We start from the raw sequence: 16,472 nt of genomic DNA on the forward strand, positions 1-16,472 counted from the left end.
ACTACTTCTCTCTCACTTCCACTGTTTCATGTCTTATGTATCGTCTGTACAGTATATTGTGTCTTTCATTGATTCCCTTTGATTTCCCTTTGAGGGATAATAAAGTTTTCTACTACTAGGCCTACTACTACTACTACTACTACTGAGATATACTGTGCTTCCTAATATCAAGCTGAACAAAGAAACTGGTTTACTCTCATAACCATGAGAAAAAAGAAAGTGAAGGAATATTATTGTGCATTTGTTTACATATTTTGAAGTAATGTAACATTTGCATAAGCCTACATATCAGTTATGCATCACATCCAAAGGAAGATCAAAATGAATCAAAATAAATCCTTGTTTAGCCTATCAGAGGCTTTTAGACTTTATCTGTTCTAGTAGAGCAGAGCTGTTAAGACACCAGGCCGCTCCCTTCTCAACCCTTTGTACCAGAGTAAAACACAGCAGATCCATAACCATAATGAGTAAGATAGCAATGACCCTGAACATTAGACTTTTTTTTATTTTGGCTTCGCGAAGTCTCCAGTCTACACTCACATTTCCCCTTATCTCTTTCTTATCTGATCCCCAAGTCTTAATTGCGCCCAAAACCAAAGTAGAATCTACATAAAGACTTTGAATACGTAAGAGAAACTCAAAATCAAAGCATCAAAGCAGGATTTCCCGTCATATGTTTGTGTTTTTCCTATACATCTTGGTATGGTGGAATAGCACTTAGAACTTGGAGAACGTGGAAACTCTCCAATGAAATCAATACAGATAAAATAGTTATAAAAATGAAAAAAAATCAAACAGCAGTGGCTGATCCTTGTCTATTTCCTGCATAATATATAGGGGAAACACCGTACATAATAAAAAGCAACCATTTCCATATATTTCCTTGTTTCATCATCAGTCAAAATACTTATTTTGTCACTGCATGTGTCCTACTCAGACGAGAAGAAATGAGTCTTTTTCACCACAACAACATGACTCTGTTAGCAGCAGTATCCCGACTTGTACTGGTATACAAGTCAGTCAAACCCAACCCAGCTCCAACTGAAAGGCATGGCCATGTTTCCCTCGAGTTATTGTGAACCGGGTGATTGAGCCACTACAGGCCTCTAACTGTGATTGGTCATGAATTTCAAATATATCTCACATTTCAAAGAGTTGAAAACATCAGCCCCATTGCATGATCTGACTGCGCAAAAAGTGCCGGAAATCCCATATTTCCCCACTGTGTAAAAGCAAATGAAATCAGTCACATACCTCAAACAAAAATGTGATTTCCTGAGTCCTTTGGGTTCCGCGCACACACACCCACACACACACACACATGCACACGGCCACACATACAGTATATACACAGGAACAGGAAAAAAACCAAAAAAAAAGAGAAAGGGAAGGAACTACAACTCCTAAAGCACCCTGCTCTCACTCTCTGTCCGCACCCTCCCTCCTTCTCAGATAAAGTAACTCCAGGCGGCACTCGAGCAGCAGACCCGGTCCGGGACAGTGGAGGGGTTCGACCGGGGGCCTCCAGGTGGATGAAAGACACGCGGGATGGACGACAGGTGGAGCGGTGCGGCGGTGGAGAGGTTTCAGGTTCATACAGGAAGAGCCGGGATCCCCCCCCCTCTCTGTCTAACAGCTTGTGCAGGGCTTGAGCAAACACAGCAGCGATCTTTGGACCTGGATGGCGAGACGGGACACGGGCAGTAAAACAACGACACAGGGGAACGGCTCCAGCCAATCAGGGCGAACAATAGGGCTGTGATCTGGGAGGTCAGAGGATTTCAGGTATGTCACACACCCTGGGATGGGATGGGTGCACATGCTCAGACGCAAGCTGAGGAAAACACACTCACCTTTCTCTCCATTTTCAATATCAGTTCCTTTGATCATGTTTCCATTTTCCATCTTTCATCAGTGCGAGAATAGTCTAAAATTTGTTGCGTTTTCAAAGAACAAACAAGTTATTATTGACTTGGTAAAGGTGAGTTGTTATGACAGTTGTGAATATTGTGACTGCAGGACTGATATGCAAATCTGGCCGCTTTCAGAAATGGAATTTAATACCTGAGGCAGAGCACAAAGGAGTGCTGTGTAGTCCAGGGGACCTCAGCATGAACCACTGGCTAAATGAGTTACTGTGTGTGTGTGTGTGTGTGTGTGTGTGTGTGTGTGTGCAGGCATGTGTGTAACCACATGCCTGGAAGCCCACAGGCATAAATGCCAACCTGCATGCGCCCGCACACACACACACGCAATGTTTTCAAGTGGTCAAATAGACTGGACAGTTCTCTCTGAGAAGATGTAGCACCAATAAACCGTGGCATCCGAGCTCAACTGGTGTACAAGAAACACTGTTAAGCGAACAATATGCAGCCATTTCCTGACAACTGAATGGAAAAGTATGTATAAGTAGTAAGAGCATTCCTAGGATTTATAAAATAGCATTTTGTATTTCATAACTGCATAGTTGTGATATGAAATAACTCTGATTATTAAATAAGAGTCACCAGAAAACATCACTTTGACATCTTTGGATTCAATTTTCAAATTGTGGTGCAATAATATGGCAAGGTTTTCTTATGATTAAGGCCAATTAGCCATCCAACACAAATTTAAATGCACATGTGTGTGTGTGTGTGTGTGTGTGTGTGTGTGTGGGGGGGGGGGGTATCTATCTGCTGCAGCTATATCTCAGTTTAAGTGGAATTATAATCTGTCCTCAGGAAGCAACTCATAAAGATTTTTTTTATTTCTCATAAATAAATCAATATTTTGTGTTGCTCTGTTTCCTCTTCACATTACAAATACTTTCACACCAGTGAAAATATGACATTAACAAGACAGACTGATGGACACACAGCTCAGGTATTATCACAGATATGCACTCCTGTTGTCGTGAGCACACAGTCGATAAGCACACACTCATTTGTCTAATCACTATTGTTATTAGATAGATGAGGAATAGCCAAGAAGTGTAATGTAGCACCAAGGCTTTGCTGAGGCAGATACTACAAATCTGAAACTCAAACCAGTGAGAAAAATAGTAAACTTTATCCGTATAGCTCTTTTTAAAATCAGAGTTTACAAACTGCCTTAACAATAAAATAAAGGCGAATATCATCAACAAAATGAATTTACCGAGGCAATAAAATCCTTTCATGTGTGTGTATGTGTGTGTATGTATGTGCATGTGCGCGTAATATGCTTTGTCTGCATTCTTCCCTGTTTTTGTTCTGTACAGCACTTTTAACAAGTGCAGGCACTGTAAAGCACTTTGGAACAAACCTGTTTTGTGTTAAAGCGCTAAATAAAGTGGACTCGACTTAAAAATTGGACTTATCGCCCCTTTAAAATAATAATTCTCCACAACCACAACCTTGAACAACCAATGTACAAAACTTAGTTAGGCCTGCCTCATCAAAACATCAACTAAACTGGCCCTCATTCCACATGATTAAAGGACGATCAGCACAGTTACAATCAATGCAAACAATAAATAACTCCTCATAGACAAATGTTTGATACATCAGAATAATACATAACATCTTTTACAAAAAATACAAAGTAAAATATAAGAAAATAGCACAGAATTCTAGATAAAATAGTAACACCATGCTATTCGAAACAAGCACAAACTACTCAAACTTGTTAAACCTCATAAAATTTTTTCACCTAATATGTTCAATCAGTTATTAAAATACTTTATTTGTAATGACGATTGACCCACGGAACTACTCAAGCACACTTTTTCTTGAACTTATTTACAATAATCTTAACATTTCAATTGCAATATAATATATATATATTTTTAATTTATATTTGAATAGATTTTTCTGACCTAATTTACATAATAGAGAGTATACAGATGAACAATACCAAACTAACAGACACTGATCACAATTTACAAAAGAGAGAGATGGAAGAGAACATTTAATACATAAAATTAAGTTAATAGTAAGAAGAGTTAATAATAAAATGGGAATGTCATATAATTTCATATTTAAAAAAAGAAAGAAAAAGGAAATGAAATTAAAAAAAGGGATGGGGTTAGTTTTTTACTCTTATTATGAGGAAAATAAGTTAACAAAATTGGAAGACAAATGCTGCTCCACATTTTCATCTTTGGAAATGTACAATCTGGAATTATTTAAAATTGAAAAAAAAAAAAGCATCGCAAAAGAGAAAAATAAGTCCCAGTTTAAGGAAGTATGGAGTGATGTCATGGTAACACTTTACAATAAGGGTACAATTAACAGTTAACTAATGTGTCTGGTAATCATTTACTAATGGTGTTCATGTTAACTAAGGTATTAATTTATACATTATTTAATAGTCATCTTTATAAACTATTAAATAATGTATAAATTAGTACCTTAGTTAACATGAACGCCATTAGTAAATTACACATTAATTAACTGTTAATTAAGGGTTAGTTAATGTTCATTAAGCATTAACTTCCCTTATTAAGCATTAACTAACCCTTAACTTAGTGTACCCTTACTGTAAAGTGTTACTGATGTCATGAACTCCCTAGAAAACACTTTTTCTTTATTGTTTTTGTTTCTCTCCTCCACATAGTTAATATAATTCCTCAGGTGGAGAAACAATGGAGAATGCAGACTAGAGGCTGATAGAGGCTGACAGGCTTCTCAGTAACGGTCTGGTTTAATTATATTAATGTCTAAAAATTAATGTGGTAATGATTTTAAATGTTAAAATGTTACACATAGTGTGGCACCTTTAAGGAGGGGTTACACCACTGCATGTTTAACAACAGAAGGGGAAATACCAGTTGCCAGAGAGTTATTGATTATCCATAAAATACTGTGTACCGACTGTGTCAAAGACCTCTTTCAGGAATTTTGTTGGATCAACATCAAGTGGCAAGTGCTGGACTCCATATGAGTTTCTGATGGGTTCAAAACAGCTCAAAACTATAAAAAAAAATATCCCCTTTTAACAGATATGACCTGATCAGGGGGATCTGAAGCCTGATGGGATCAACTTTTGTGGTAAAAAAAAAAGTTAAAGGGGAATTTAGTAAGCTATTTTTTAATTGACCTCTATGAAATATCTTGCAATTCTGGTTGCTGGCCTGTTGCATTGTCCTCCATCTTTGAGCAACTGAAAATCTGAGTAGTGGTGGTGTGTGTGTGTGTGTGTGTGTGTGTGTGTGTGAGAGAGAGAGAGAGAGAGTGTGGCCGTGTGCGTGTTTTGAAAAGTGAGTTTTGAAAGCCACAATTTTCAGCACATGGAAAAGTAATCACTGAGTCATTGGTATTGATCAACAACTCTATTAAACCCCCTGCAGAAATATTATAGTTTTTGCTGAGAAACACAATAGCAACGTTAGTGCACCTTTAAAAACTCTTCACAAGTCTCTGGTGGCTTACATTGGAAAAAAACAACAACACTGGATTATGGCAATTCCATGATAAAAGATCACTAAAGACAGCTGCTCTAGCATCTTTAACTGCCTTTGGATATTTTCTAATGAGATTTCTAGATGTACTTGTTGCCTTCTATTGTTATTCAGCTCTCCTGCTCTCTCTTTTTAACATAATAATCTGCAGCATTTATCATATAAATATATCATATACATGACTGTCTGTTTTGCTAGAAGCTTGTATGTTACTTTTGCTTGTAATAAAATTTAAAATCAGTATTTCATACCAACTGATTGTCTTCAGTAAGTAACAATGCAATAAACAGGATAATGCACACTAACTTCATGTCGGGTCTTGATTCACCTGCTGGAGCGTATTTTGCTAAAACTCCTCTGCCACACGGGAAGTGTTGTGTCTTATGTTTCTGGTTTGTTTGAATAAACAGAAGAAGAAGAACTGGGTAGTTAGCATGAGCAGCGATAGCCACCATGGCTCAAACTAAGAGAAACTCAAACTACAGCAACAGAAAATCCAAGCCCCGCCCACACTGTTTGATTGACAGGTGATCTCTCGAAGTGCAGTGCAGAAACACCACAGCAGTGAGCGCTGAGCAACAAAGATGTCAGCAAAATAGATTTAAATAAAACAAGGATTTCACAGATTACCACCCTATTAGTGTTCTCATGGAGCTAAAGCAGTACTTTAGACTTCTTTTTCTCATAAGGAGCAAGAAAGCCAAGAATAGTCTGTCAGGTATATAATGTGTCGGATTGCAATTCTGCAGCAGTTAACAGTATAACAGCTGCCATAAAAACCTCTGACAACTTAATGAGTTAAAAACACGAGAACAGACAGGTGCGTCTTGGTTTGAGGTGAGGTGAGGTAATTGTGGTCAGACAGAGATATCCTTAGTGTCAACAGTATTTAGGATAATACCAGAAGACAACATTAAGTCAAGCATGTGTCTCTGAAGATGTTTAGGCACATGGGCAGTTTGAACAAGATTAAATAAGATTCATAAAATCTTTAAATGTGGATTTAATGTGGATGTTAAATTCACCTATATAGTCATATTTGGGCATAAAATGAGACAACAGTTCAAAAAATTGTTGAATGAACAGATTATTCAGCTGGGGGGCTTACTGCCATTTATTACACAACAGATATCCAAATTAGGTGGATTTACCACAGCTGGTGAGGATGAGTAAAATCTGGACGAGTTGCTTCAGTTGAAGGAGCAGAATCTCATAGAGTAAGCCAAGTCTCTGTAATCATCTAAACTATTAAAAGTAATAAAATCATGGCACATAAAAGATTAGTTTGACAGTGATTTTGCATTTAACACTCCGAAATGAACAGGTTCTTGAGTTGAAACACATTACTGATTGATATGGAAGATAAATAAGATTAATAATGTTGACAGCAGATGGACAGACAGAAATTGCCTGCTGTGGGTTTATCGCAGGAAATTATTTTATCAATGGAAAATGAATCGCCAGTCCCATTTTGTATCAAGAAATCTGTGTTCATCCACCGTTAATATATCATAACCTACTGGGAAAAAAAAATAAAATAGACACACACATTGATAGATACTTCTCAAATACTTTATACAAAATTCATTAATTGGAATGTTTACATTTTAATGATCAATACCATTTGTGAGTGGCGATAATACAAAGAAAACACCACAAAAAATGCAGTTACTTTGACTGATATACCATACGTGCTAAACTACTGTAGTGATTCAGTGAGAGTGCAAGGGTTCACAAGATTAGAAAAGATGCAATAAAAAAACAAAACCAAAAAAAAAAAGATCAAAAGTGAACACTTGCAACTTGGCACGAGGAACATGTATATTACAGAACGGCCAAAACATTTGACCTGAAGAAACACTATGATATAAATTATTCACAAAGGGTTAATGTACTGTAAGAAGAGTCATTTTAAGAGTTTGATTTTGTGGTTTCGACTTAGTGAGAACTATTTAAAAATGTGGGGTTTTTTTCATAGCAATGTCAATGTCTTCCTCAGGAGTGACATTTCAAAACTTCCCCATCGGTTATGAAAGAGTTCACTGGCACTGAATATCACTCCTGTGCACAAAACTGAAAACAGATCTCACAGCACAGTGATTGACGTCATTTCAAACTATCGAAAAGGAATAGGGGGGAAAAGTCTTACATCGGATGAAACGTAACACAAACACAGACGACAAAGAAAACCCAGCCTCGACTTAAAGTTAGCAAACTTTCAGTATCAGTTAAGATAAAAAGTACAAAATAACAATAAGGAACATCACTTGGAAAGTGTATTTGACATCATTGTGGGCGAAGTGACCGATCCTCATTGCTGAGAGACAAAGGGAATACACAGATTTAAAAAAAAAAAAAGGTTAAAATGATACACACACATTTGTTTTTTCCACCAAAGTAAGGCCACTCAGAGGAACAGAGCAGAAGAAAACAGAGCAGGAAAATATATGTAAACCACAAGTATAAATTTCTACACTCATCGTTGATTCAGCAAATTGAAGAGCTCGTCTTTACCTGAAGTTCAGCATTCAATATCTTTAAACTGTAGAAGAGCAAGTCTAAAAGAGAGTCATCACTTTGTCAGTCGAGGACACAAGTTACCAACTGTGCTATTCATTTCATAACAGCAGGTATCATCTGTGTTTCAAAGGATGGATATCTCATCTTGGAGCGAAACACTGCAGAAACAACTCATTCAAACCAGCCGCTGTGCAAATACTCAAATATATATATATATACTGTTCTGGCAAACAAGTCCGTTTCCAACAGTAAACAACATTAGACAAGTACAGATAAAATAAATATGTATAAAAAAAAGTTAAATAACATGGCTACATCATCATGGTTAGGCCACATCAGCCAAAAGGTGTTGACAGAGTTTAATCTCTGAACAAAGTATGGCCAAGACAGGATTCCCCTCCACCAGACAACTGAATGGCTGCTTTTTAATGTGGTTTTGGTCTGCTGACAGTTTACATGCGATTCATATCACTGCTGTTTTCAGCACTGAGGCGACACCCTGATCATCTACTTGTTGTTTTTCCTTGGGAAGGCCTTGGGAAAAACTGTAGGAATGGGAATGACCATTCTCACTGTGAAGAGCAGAAACCTTACATGGCAAGGCACACACATCTAACTGATCAGTCCTTTAAATTAAGGGGTGTTTCTTTAAAGTGATGCTGAACTTTGGTAGTAGCTTGGGTTGCGTAGCTTCCTGGACATGATATAACCCCAAAATCAGCGATTCTCTGTTATCTGCTGCTCCGGTAGAGACTCTCCAATCACTGCCATTGTGTGGAGGAACAGGTCTGAAAATCACACTTCTAGCACATAAACGAACACGAACAAAGCAGATTCTGACAATATATAAAAAAACAAGTCATGTTGCAGAATTGTGGTGAATCACGAATAGGTGAAAAAAGGTGGGAGACAGGACTTTGACAAAGCAGATTCTGCCAATATATAAAAAAACAAGTCTCTCACTTTTTTTTGCCTATTTACAATTATTGGTAAACATATTATTTTCTTTATTCCATCGACATAAGTTTCCTCTGACCGGATTTCGGTGTTACAAAGATTTGAAAGGTTGAAAGGTTTAATAAACGTGAAGAAAAGCGATTCACTTAACCACAATTCAGTAGCATGACTAGTTTTTTTTAATACATATTGTCAGAATATGCTTTGTTGGCGTTCGTTTATGTGCTAGAAGCGCGATTTTCAGACTCTTTCTCCATTCAATGGCAGTGAATGGAGAGAGAAAAAAACAAAATTCTCCAATCTCCTCTACCGGAGCAACAGATAACAGAATCACTGATTTTGGGGTTTTATCATGGAGGAAGATACACAACCCAAGGCACTGCCAAAGCTCAGCATTACTTTAAGCACCTTGCCTCAAAGCACTGATCGGACGAGATGAATTTTGCTATCGGAGAAACCAGTGAAACATATTTTCAGTATCTCCGCTCTCACTATATTCAGCATTACTGACAGGCTGCAGAACTCAAGGCCTTGCATACTAGGACTACCTGCTTTCTATCCAATCATTCATTCCTGCGTGAGATGAACAAAAACAGTTTCACATTGACTATTGGAAAAATGGGACAAACCACAGCGGAGCTAGAGAAAAAAAAAGCAAAACAGCATTCAAGAAGACTGTCCGTGTACTTCACACATTCACAGTTTGCAGAGTGTAAGGCATCAAACACATGGCCACAGGTAGAGGGGGCGGGTCGACAGGGGTATATTGCACAAAAACACAAGGGAAGGAAGGTGTGGGAACTCGTGGCGTCCTCTGTTCCCTCGAGGCTGTGGCGTTCGCCCGCCGTGTCGGACGGGTGAGAGGTGAAAAGGTTGAGTAAGCGTTCACCGCCGATCGGAGCGGCCGGTGAGTGAGCCGGTGTCTTAACGTGGCGGAGTGAAATAACGTGAGAGTGTCTGAGGAACGTGAGCGGGAAGTGAGTGTGTGAGCGTGACCGAACAGTCGACAGCAGCTAAGACACAGCGAAGGTCTAAGAAAGCGTCCACATGGAAAACAATTCCCTGCTTATTGACAAGACTGACAGATAAAATCACTCTCTTCGTGTTCCAGCAGGAGGCCGTCCATCCTCTCTCTCTCTCTCTCTCTCTTCCTCTCCTCCTCATCTTCCCTCCTCGGCCGAGCGCGTCTCCGACTTCAGCCTCACGAACTCCTTTGCCACCTCGTCGCTGGAGCGCTGGGAGAGGATCCGCATGGCGGTGAGGCCCGTGTCGTCCATGTGGATGCGCTGGCCCAGCGGGCACCAGCAGGCGCAGCTGGCCTTCTCCATGATGTCTCTGAGCTGCATCACGGCCACGCCCACCACCCGGTCGGCGCGGCCGAAGCAGTAGTCTTTCACGCACACTTGCAGCTCGTAGCAGTCGAAGCCGTCCTGGTTGCCCAGCACACTGTGGAAGGAGGAGGAGAAGGAGGAGGTTTGTGCGTTCACTCATTCAACTCAAGCAAGGTTTTAACATGTTCTCTGTTCTCATGGTGGGATTAGAAAACATAACACAACAAGTGAATCAACTTAAAGCTGCACTAGGCAAGATTTTATGTAAAAATACACCCAATTTATCGGCCTAAATCACAAAGCGGGGCTGAGGTGAGCGTCCCATCTCTAATCAGATGCCGTAGATTCGGCGTATTTGTCTAAATTAACTTCTTATTAACTTCTTAACTTTGGGTATGTGCACTTCTCTGCTCACAGAAAATGACAAATCAAAACTAATCCAAACTGTCTCCTAAACAGCAGTGAGCAGCGCTCCGTCCAGAGAAAGTTGGACTCACCAACGTTAGATCTTTTCCTGTCTCGTTCCTTTAGTATCCGTTTGTATAAAGTGATCACAGAGGGGCCAGATTGGTGAAAATGATGTCATATTACAGGATTTTGGGGTACTGAAGCTCAAATTTTTCAAACAGTTACCTCTTTCTGCCATTTTAAGCTGCAAATATGCAAAGTTGCCTAGTGCAGCTTTAAAAGTAGAGTGCATTGAGTGCTGTGAATAGATATGGTATGTAGTCATGAAGTAATAAATTACTAATAATGATAAAAGATAGTAACAATAATAACAACTTTAAGAAACAGAGATGAAAAGGAGATGAAAGTAGAAAGATCAACTATTTGCTGCACAGTCATTAGAGGTTATATGGACCAACATGTGTACAAATTGTAAAAAAAAAAGTTTTGCTTGCAATAATGCCGTTCGCTGCACATTCTTGTGTTTTTACAATTTTGTTCACGTTTTCAGTATTCTGCCTTTTTTTTTTAACTGTAAGTAAAAAGGTGCACAGCTGCTTACAAATGGAAAGTCTCATTGAACTTGGGCGCCCAGCTGTTGTTCTTGGACTTGGTCTGGAATTTGCGTTTCTTGTCGCTGAGGTGCGGTCCGATCATGGTGATCTCCACAAAGGGCCGGAACATTCCAGATGTCTGCCATTTTAAATCATTGGCTCCCACAACTACAATAACACATGCACAAACACACATACACATAAACACACACGCACCCAGAGGAGGAGGAAGGTGTGGGCAGATTTTAAGATGAGAAAGAACCAGTGGTGGAAAAAGTCCTCAAATCCTTTACTTACTTAAGTAAAAGTAGCAATACCATAATGGAAAAATACTTCATTAAAAGTAAAAGTTCTTCATTCAAAAGTTTACTTAAGTAAACGTATAGAAGTATTAGTATAAGAAGTATCAAAAGTAAAAGTACTCATTCTTTCAGTGTTAAATTAGTGATGCATTTACCTGTAAGAAGTATTTTAATGTTTTCGGTCTAACTGCTCCATATACTGTTGGGGAGTTTAAACTCTAACAATGCAACATATTTTATGAGCTTATCGTATGTTTTGCATGTAAAACCTTATTCTGCAAAGTAACTAGTAACTCCAGCTGTCAGATAAATGTAGTGGAGGAAAAAGTACAAGATTTCCCTCTGAAATGTAGTGGAGGAAAAGTAGAAAGCCTCACAAAATGGAAATACTCAAGTAAAATGCCAAGTGCCTCAAAATTACTACTTGAGTAAATCTACTTAGTTACTTTCTACCTCTGGAAAGGACACACAGCTTAACAAGCCACATTTCTAGCCACATTATGAATGTTATGAATTCTCAAACTGACCTTTGGCGGTAACTTTGCGCTCTCCATTCCCAGGATGGGTGTGAAGGTCAATCTGGACGTTGACTTCACCTATCGGCTTGTCCACCCCCGAGCCTAGTGCATGCACATGTCAGATACATCAGTGAGCTTTCATTTGGCCCATTCAAAATCTAAAAAACATTCATAATTCATAATGCAGAGCCGGTATAAGAAGAGGACACAGGCTTGGTGTCAAACTAGGAAGAGGCGGAGGGGTTGGGCTGGGGTCGACCTTTCCACCTCAGTGGCACAGAGTGACACAACCAACATGCACAAAGGGAGGGCAGGTTGGGACGGGGAGGGTTGCTGGCAGATGATTTCAATGGAAACCTACCCCTGCTGGGCTGTATTTTTTCATTGGGAGTTAACCTAATACCCTTTCCATTGTGCACTGGCATAGAGGCAGCACAAGAGATAAAGAGAAGACAGCAACAACATGTCAACAAATTCCACCATTAACAACACTTTGAAGTACAGAAAATACAGGCACAAACCCACAATGTAGGTAAAAGAGAGAATATTCAGTGAAAGGCCTGTTGTGTTCAAACGCACACAGCTTCTCTGGTGCCCTCTACTGGTCTACTACGAGAAAATATAAACCCTTTCTTCTATCCTCTCCAGAGATGTAGAAAAAAGTATATTAGAGTGTGGTGTGAACTACCTTGTGCGTGTTGGGTGGTCACGAAGGTCTTAATGAGTGTGTCGGTGGTCTGGGTGTAGAGGGAGAGAGCGTGGCGGAGCGACGACAGCTCAGGACTTTTCTCCAGGAAAGCCTTCTTTAGCCCGTTGCCTCCTGCGTGGAAGTATTGCTGCAAAGGAGGAGGCAGATGGTAAGACAGAATATTAACAGAGGCTTTATTTTTTTTATGTGCTAACAGCAGCTGCACTGGAACATTTGGAGGTAATTCAGGATGTAATGATGATTTTCTTTTTTATTACTTTTATTTATCCAGATAAGGCTGACTGAGTTCATCTGCTTTGGATGTTTTGAAATGTGTGTGCAGCAGTTTCCTATTTAAAAGAAGAAAATAACTAATAAATGATCAACTCATGAAATGACAAGCAAACAATAAAACAGAAAAAACACTGTAAAGGGTAAAAGGCAATGTTAATTAAAAGCTAGAGTGTTTTCAATACCTGTCTAGCTGATAACTGAATAAAACCTAAATGGCTGTATTTCAAAACATCACACTCGCTTTTGTGTTGTTTTTGCAGCAAAACTCTGGAAGCAGCCCAGAAAACCCACGGAAACAAGAAAAACCTCGACTGTTGGCCACTGAGAAGCTCCACTGGAGTGTTTGGGGGTTAAGTGCCTTGCTCAAGGGTAATGGCATGAAAGGCAGTGAGTTGCTGTAATCCACTTTAACTTGCCAAACTCTCCTAGCCTGTCCAGGGTTTTAAACCAGCAAACTTGGAGTCACAAACCTGTTTCTGTAACCTGTTGCAGGATGCCAGAATAATGGATGAATAGTGGATGAAGCAAATTTGACCCGTCCACCGCGCATCTTCATGAAACCAAAACCGCAGTATAAACTGACCTTGATAGTGTCCAGTGCCACATCCATGACAGCACACTGCTTGGGAGACAGGCTTTTAGCCTCTCCTGCCATGTGATCCTACACAAACAAATGATTAAAATTGAAAACCAGCAGAGAAAACCACAGAGATGAGAATTAGACAAGTTTATTAATACAATGACTCTGAATCACGAAAGACTAATTCTGTTAGTTCTTAATTGTTTGATAACAATAAACACAAACTGGGACTTTAACATGGTGTAAAGTACATCAAGGCATTATGATGGTCACAATCACAATACCTTAAGTTTGGAAAGCTGACCCAGTTCTTTGGCAGCGGAGAGGATCTGCGCTCCCTGGATAAAAGAAAGCAGTGAACTCTTACTAACGGTCACTTCATGTATGGAAGAATGATAGAGAGATTTACTGAGAAAGTAGATGTTGTATTCCTTGTTCCACTGCCAAGATGGCAGCATCATTCAAGCTGTTCTTTCAGATTAGCTTCTAGTTTTAGACAGGTATAGACATTACTGTCTATAGCAATTTGAACAGAGTTGCTTTTTTGCACCTAAATACTTCCAAAACAAGATACCAAAATGACACCTATTCTTGCAGTACATTATGGGCTGCTATTAAAGTTATGAGTCATCTTAAGACCTTTGATGACAAAACAGTAACAATAACATCCTATGTGATTTTGAAATATTGACTGATGAATTTCAGGTAGCAATTTTTTCCAAACATGTATATATAGCGTTTTGCAGTGAAACCCATCCTCATTTTACACTGTATATTTCTTCGTCTGATACACACATCAGAGGGATACACACTCTTAAACCCACTTGTAGAGTCCCATACAAATTTAATTTGTTGAATTAAATCTAATCATCTACTTTGTATTTTTATTAGCCTGTTGTGATTTTCGTCATTCTGAGTTTTACATATTGGGGTGTCTCCACTGTTGACAGATCATACAATGGTAAAATTCAAATTCAAATCTGTATGAATTTGTAATATCTGCATATGCTGAATAAAACTTCAAACTTAAAGGCGGTTGAGCTTACAAACGTGTCGTTGCCCTGCGGCAGGACGATCGTCTTCTCCAGGCTGCTCATCACAATCCTCCACAGCTCCTTGAGGACGCGCTTCAAAACAGTCTTCTCACATACGGTGGCAAACAGCGTCAGCCTGCAACACACACACACACACACACACACACACACACACACACACACACACACACACACACACGTACATATGCACATAGGTTCAACACAGCTGGAAATAACACACACTAGACATTTAATCTGATTGTAATGAAAATGACATGAAAAAAAAATCACTTCTGTATTATACATGGTTATTTCTGGAATACAGTATTATTATTATTATTATTTTTTTTTATGGATCCTGTCTCTTTGACCCTTGTAATCCTTACTATTGGTTGCTTGTAATGTCAGTGATCTAAAAATCTAAGATTATGCTTCTGTGCAATTGTATTTGGCGATAGTGTTGTCACAATGACCAAAATAGATTGTGTTTGCGAAAGACTGAATTGAAGACAGAACTGTATTTTTCTTTAATATTGTACTTTCACCAAATGTGTTCTGAAATCACCTCCAGAGGGCGTATACATGTGGACTGGATTAGGAAGAAGAAGAAGAAAAAGAGGAAGTAGAAGTAGCAGACGACAAAGAAGACGACAAAGAAGACCATGAAGCAGAAGAATTGGAATAGATGGAGTCTCAGGCTGTCTCTTGACACTGGATTGCAGAAGTCAGAGTCAGTTGAAAACATGACAACAGAGTCAAACAGTCTGGAACTTAATTTCAGTTCACCTAAACTGTTTGATAAACCTTTTGCCTGGAGCAAAATTTGGAGCTATTGTACTTACAGAGCCGACAGAGACGGAGACATAACTGAAAAAAAAATTGCTACAAAGCTGTCCAATTCAAGTGTGATGACACATTGTGTGATGTTTATTCTTGGTATCATCATAGTATCAAATATTTAGATATCAAACTTAGTATTGGTATCGAAGTTTAAGTTCTGGTATCGTGACAACACTTTTTGGCACTGGATTAAAGAGTCAGCTAAATGTCTAAATATAACTGTAATATAACCTCAAAATTTTGAGGTTAAACAGTGAGGTATCCACTCACTTTCCATCCAGGAAGTCCATGAGTGGGCGGAGCATGTTGTCAGAGTCGGCCTCCACCTGGTTTTTGTTGTTGGCGTTGACCGCTCCTTTGATCTGGTACAGCAGAGAGGCCATCTGCCTCATACAGTCATTGATACGGCTCTGGAAACTGGAAAGAGAGAAAGTAAACACAGCAGAAGCAGTGTGTGTGTGAGTGAGTGAGTGTGTGTGTGTGTGTGTGTGTGTGTGTGTGGGGGGGGGGTCGGGATTACCTGTTCCCAAAGGTGCTGCTCAGCTCATCCAGCACATTGTTCAGCTTGACTTGCAGTTCGTTCAGTAGGTCGCTGGCCTCTGTGTCCATCTACAGAGAGGCAAGTAGACAGAAACACAGGAGAGAGAGAGAGAAAAGTTTAACTGGTTTGATTAAGGGCTTCTAAGGCAAACACTGAAGCTGAGGGGAATAACAAGTTCAAAATGTGTCTGTCAACTGAAAAATAATAAAGCTGATGATCAAACCCGATCATTGTATTAACAACATTAATATAAAGATATCTCAGTATTTGGCTGCTGCACTTTGATATACAGAAGAGCACATTTTCAACAAAATTACAAAATGCAATGACAACAATTCAATTCAAGGAAGAAAATACATTCAACTAAAAACAAATAATATTACATGTGCACACCATTCATAGCATCAACGAGGACGTACAGCCCTTTTAATCATGCTTCACATT

The 16,472-nt window shown here is 39.2% G+C and overlaps 1 protein-coding gene across 1 annotated transcript in view; it reads right to left on the reverse strand.

Annotated features, from left to right (window-relative positions):
- Positions 1–9,884: 9,884 nt before the first annotated feature.
- The window catches only part of unc13bb (unc-13 homolog Bb (C. elegans)), an 85,689-nt gene continuing 79,101 nt past the window's right edge, over positions 9,885–16,472 (reverse strand). Inside the window, exons 32-40 of the mRNA XM_078285953.1 lie at positions 16,008–16,096; positions 15,758–15,904; positions 14,660–14,783; positions 13,898–13,951; positions 13,617–13,694; positions 12,740–12,887; positions 12,061–12,153; positions 11,240–11,399; positions 9,885–10,345 (exon numbers count right to left, since the gene is read on the reverse strand). Coding sequence (XP_078142079.1) covers positions 10,060–10,345; positions 11,240–11,399; positions 12,061–12,153; positions 12,740–12,887; positions 13,617–13,694; positions 13,898–13,951; positions 14,660–14,783; positions 15,758–15,904; positions 16,008–16,096 — 1,179 coding nt within the window. The 3' untranslated portion in view covers positions 9,885–10,059. The remainder of the gene's footprint in view (positions 10,346–11,239; positions 11,400–12,060; positions 12,154–12,739; positions 12,888–13,616; positions 13,695–13,897; positions 13,952–14,659; positions 14,784–15,757; positions 15,905–16,007; positions 16,097–16,472) is intronic.

The sequence above is a fragment of the Centroberyx gerrardi genome, chromosome 2 (genome assembly GCF_048128805.1).
Source record: "Centroberyx gerrardi isolate f3 chromosome 2, fCenGer3.hap1.cur.20231027, whole genome shotgun sequence".
Lineage (NCBI taxonomy): Eukaryota > Metazoa > Chordata > Actinopteri > Beryciformes > Berycidae > Centroberyx > Centroberyx gerrardi.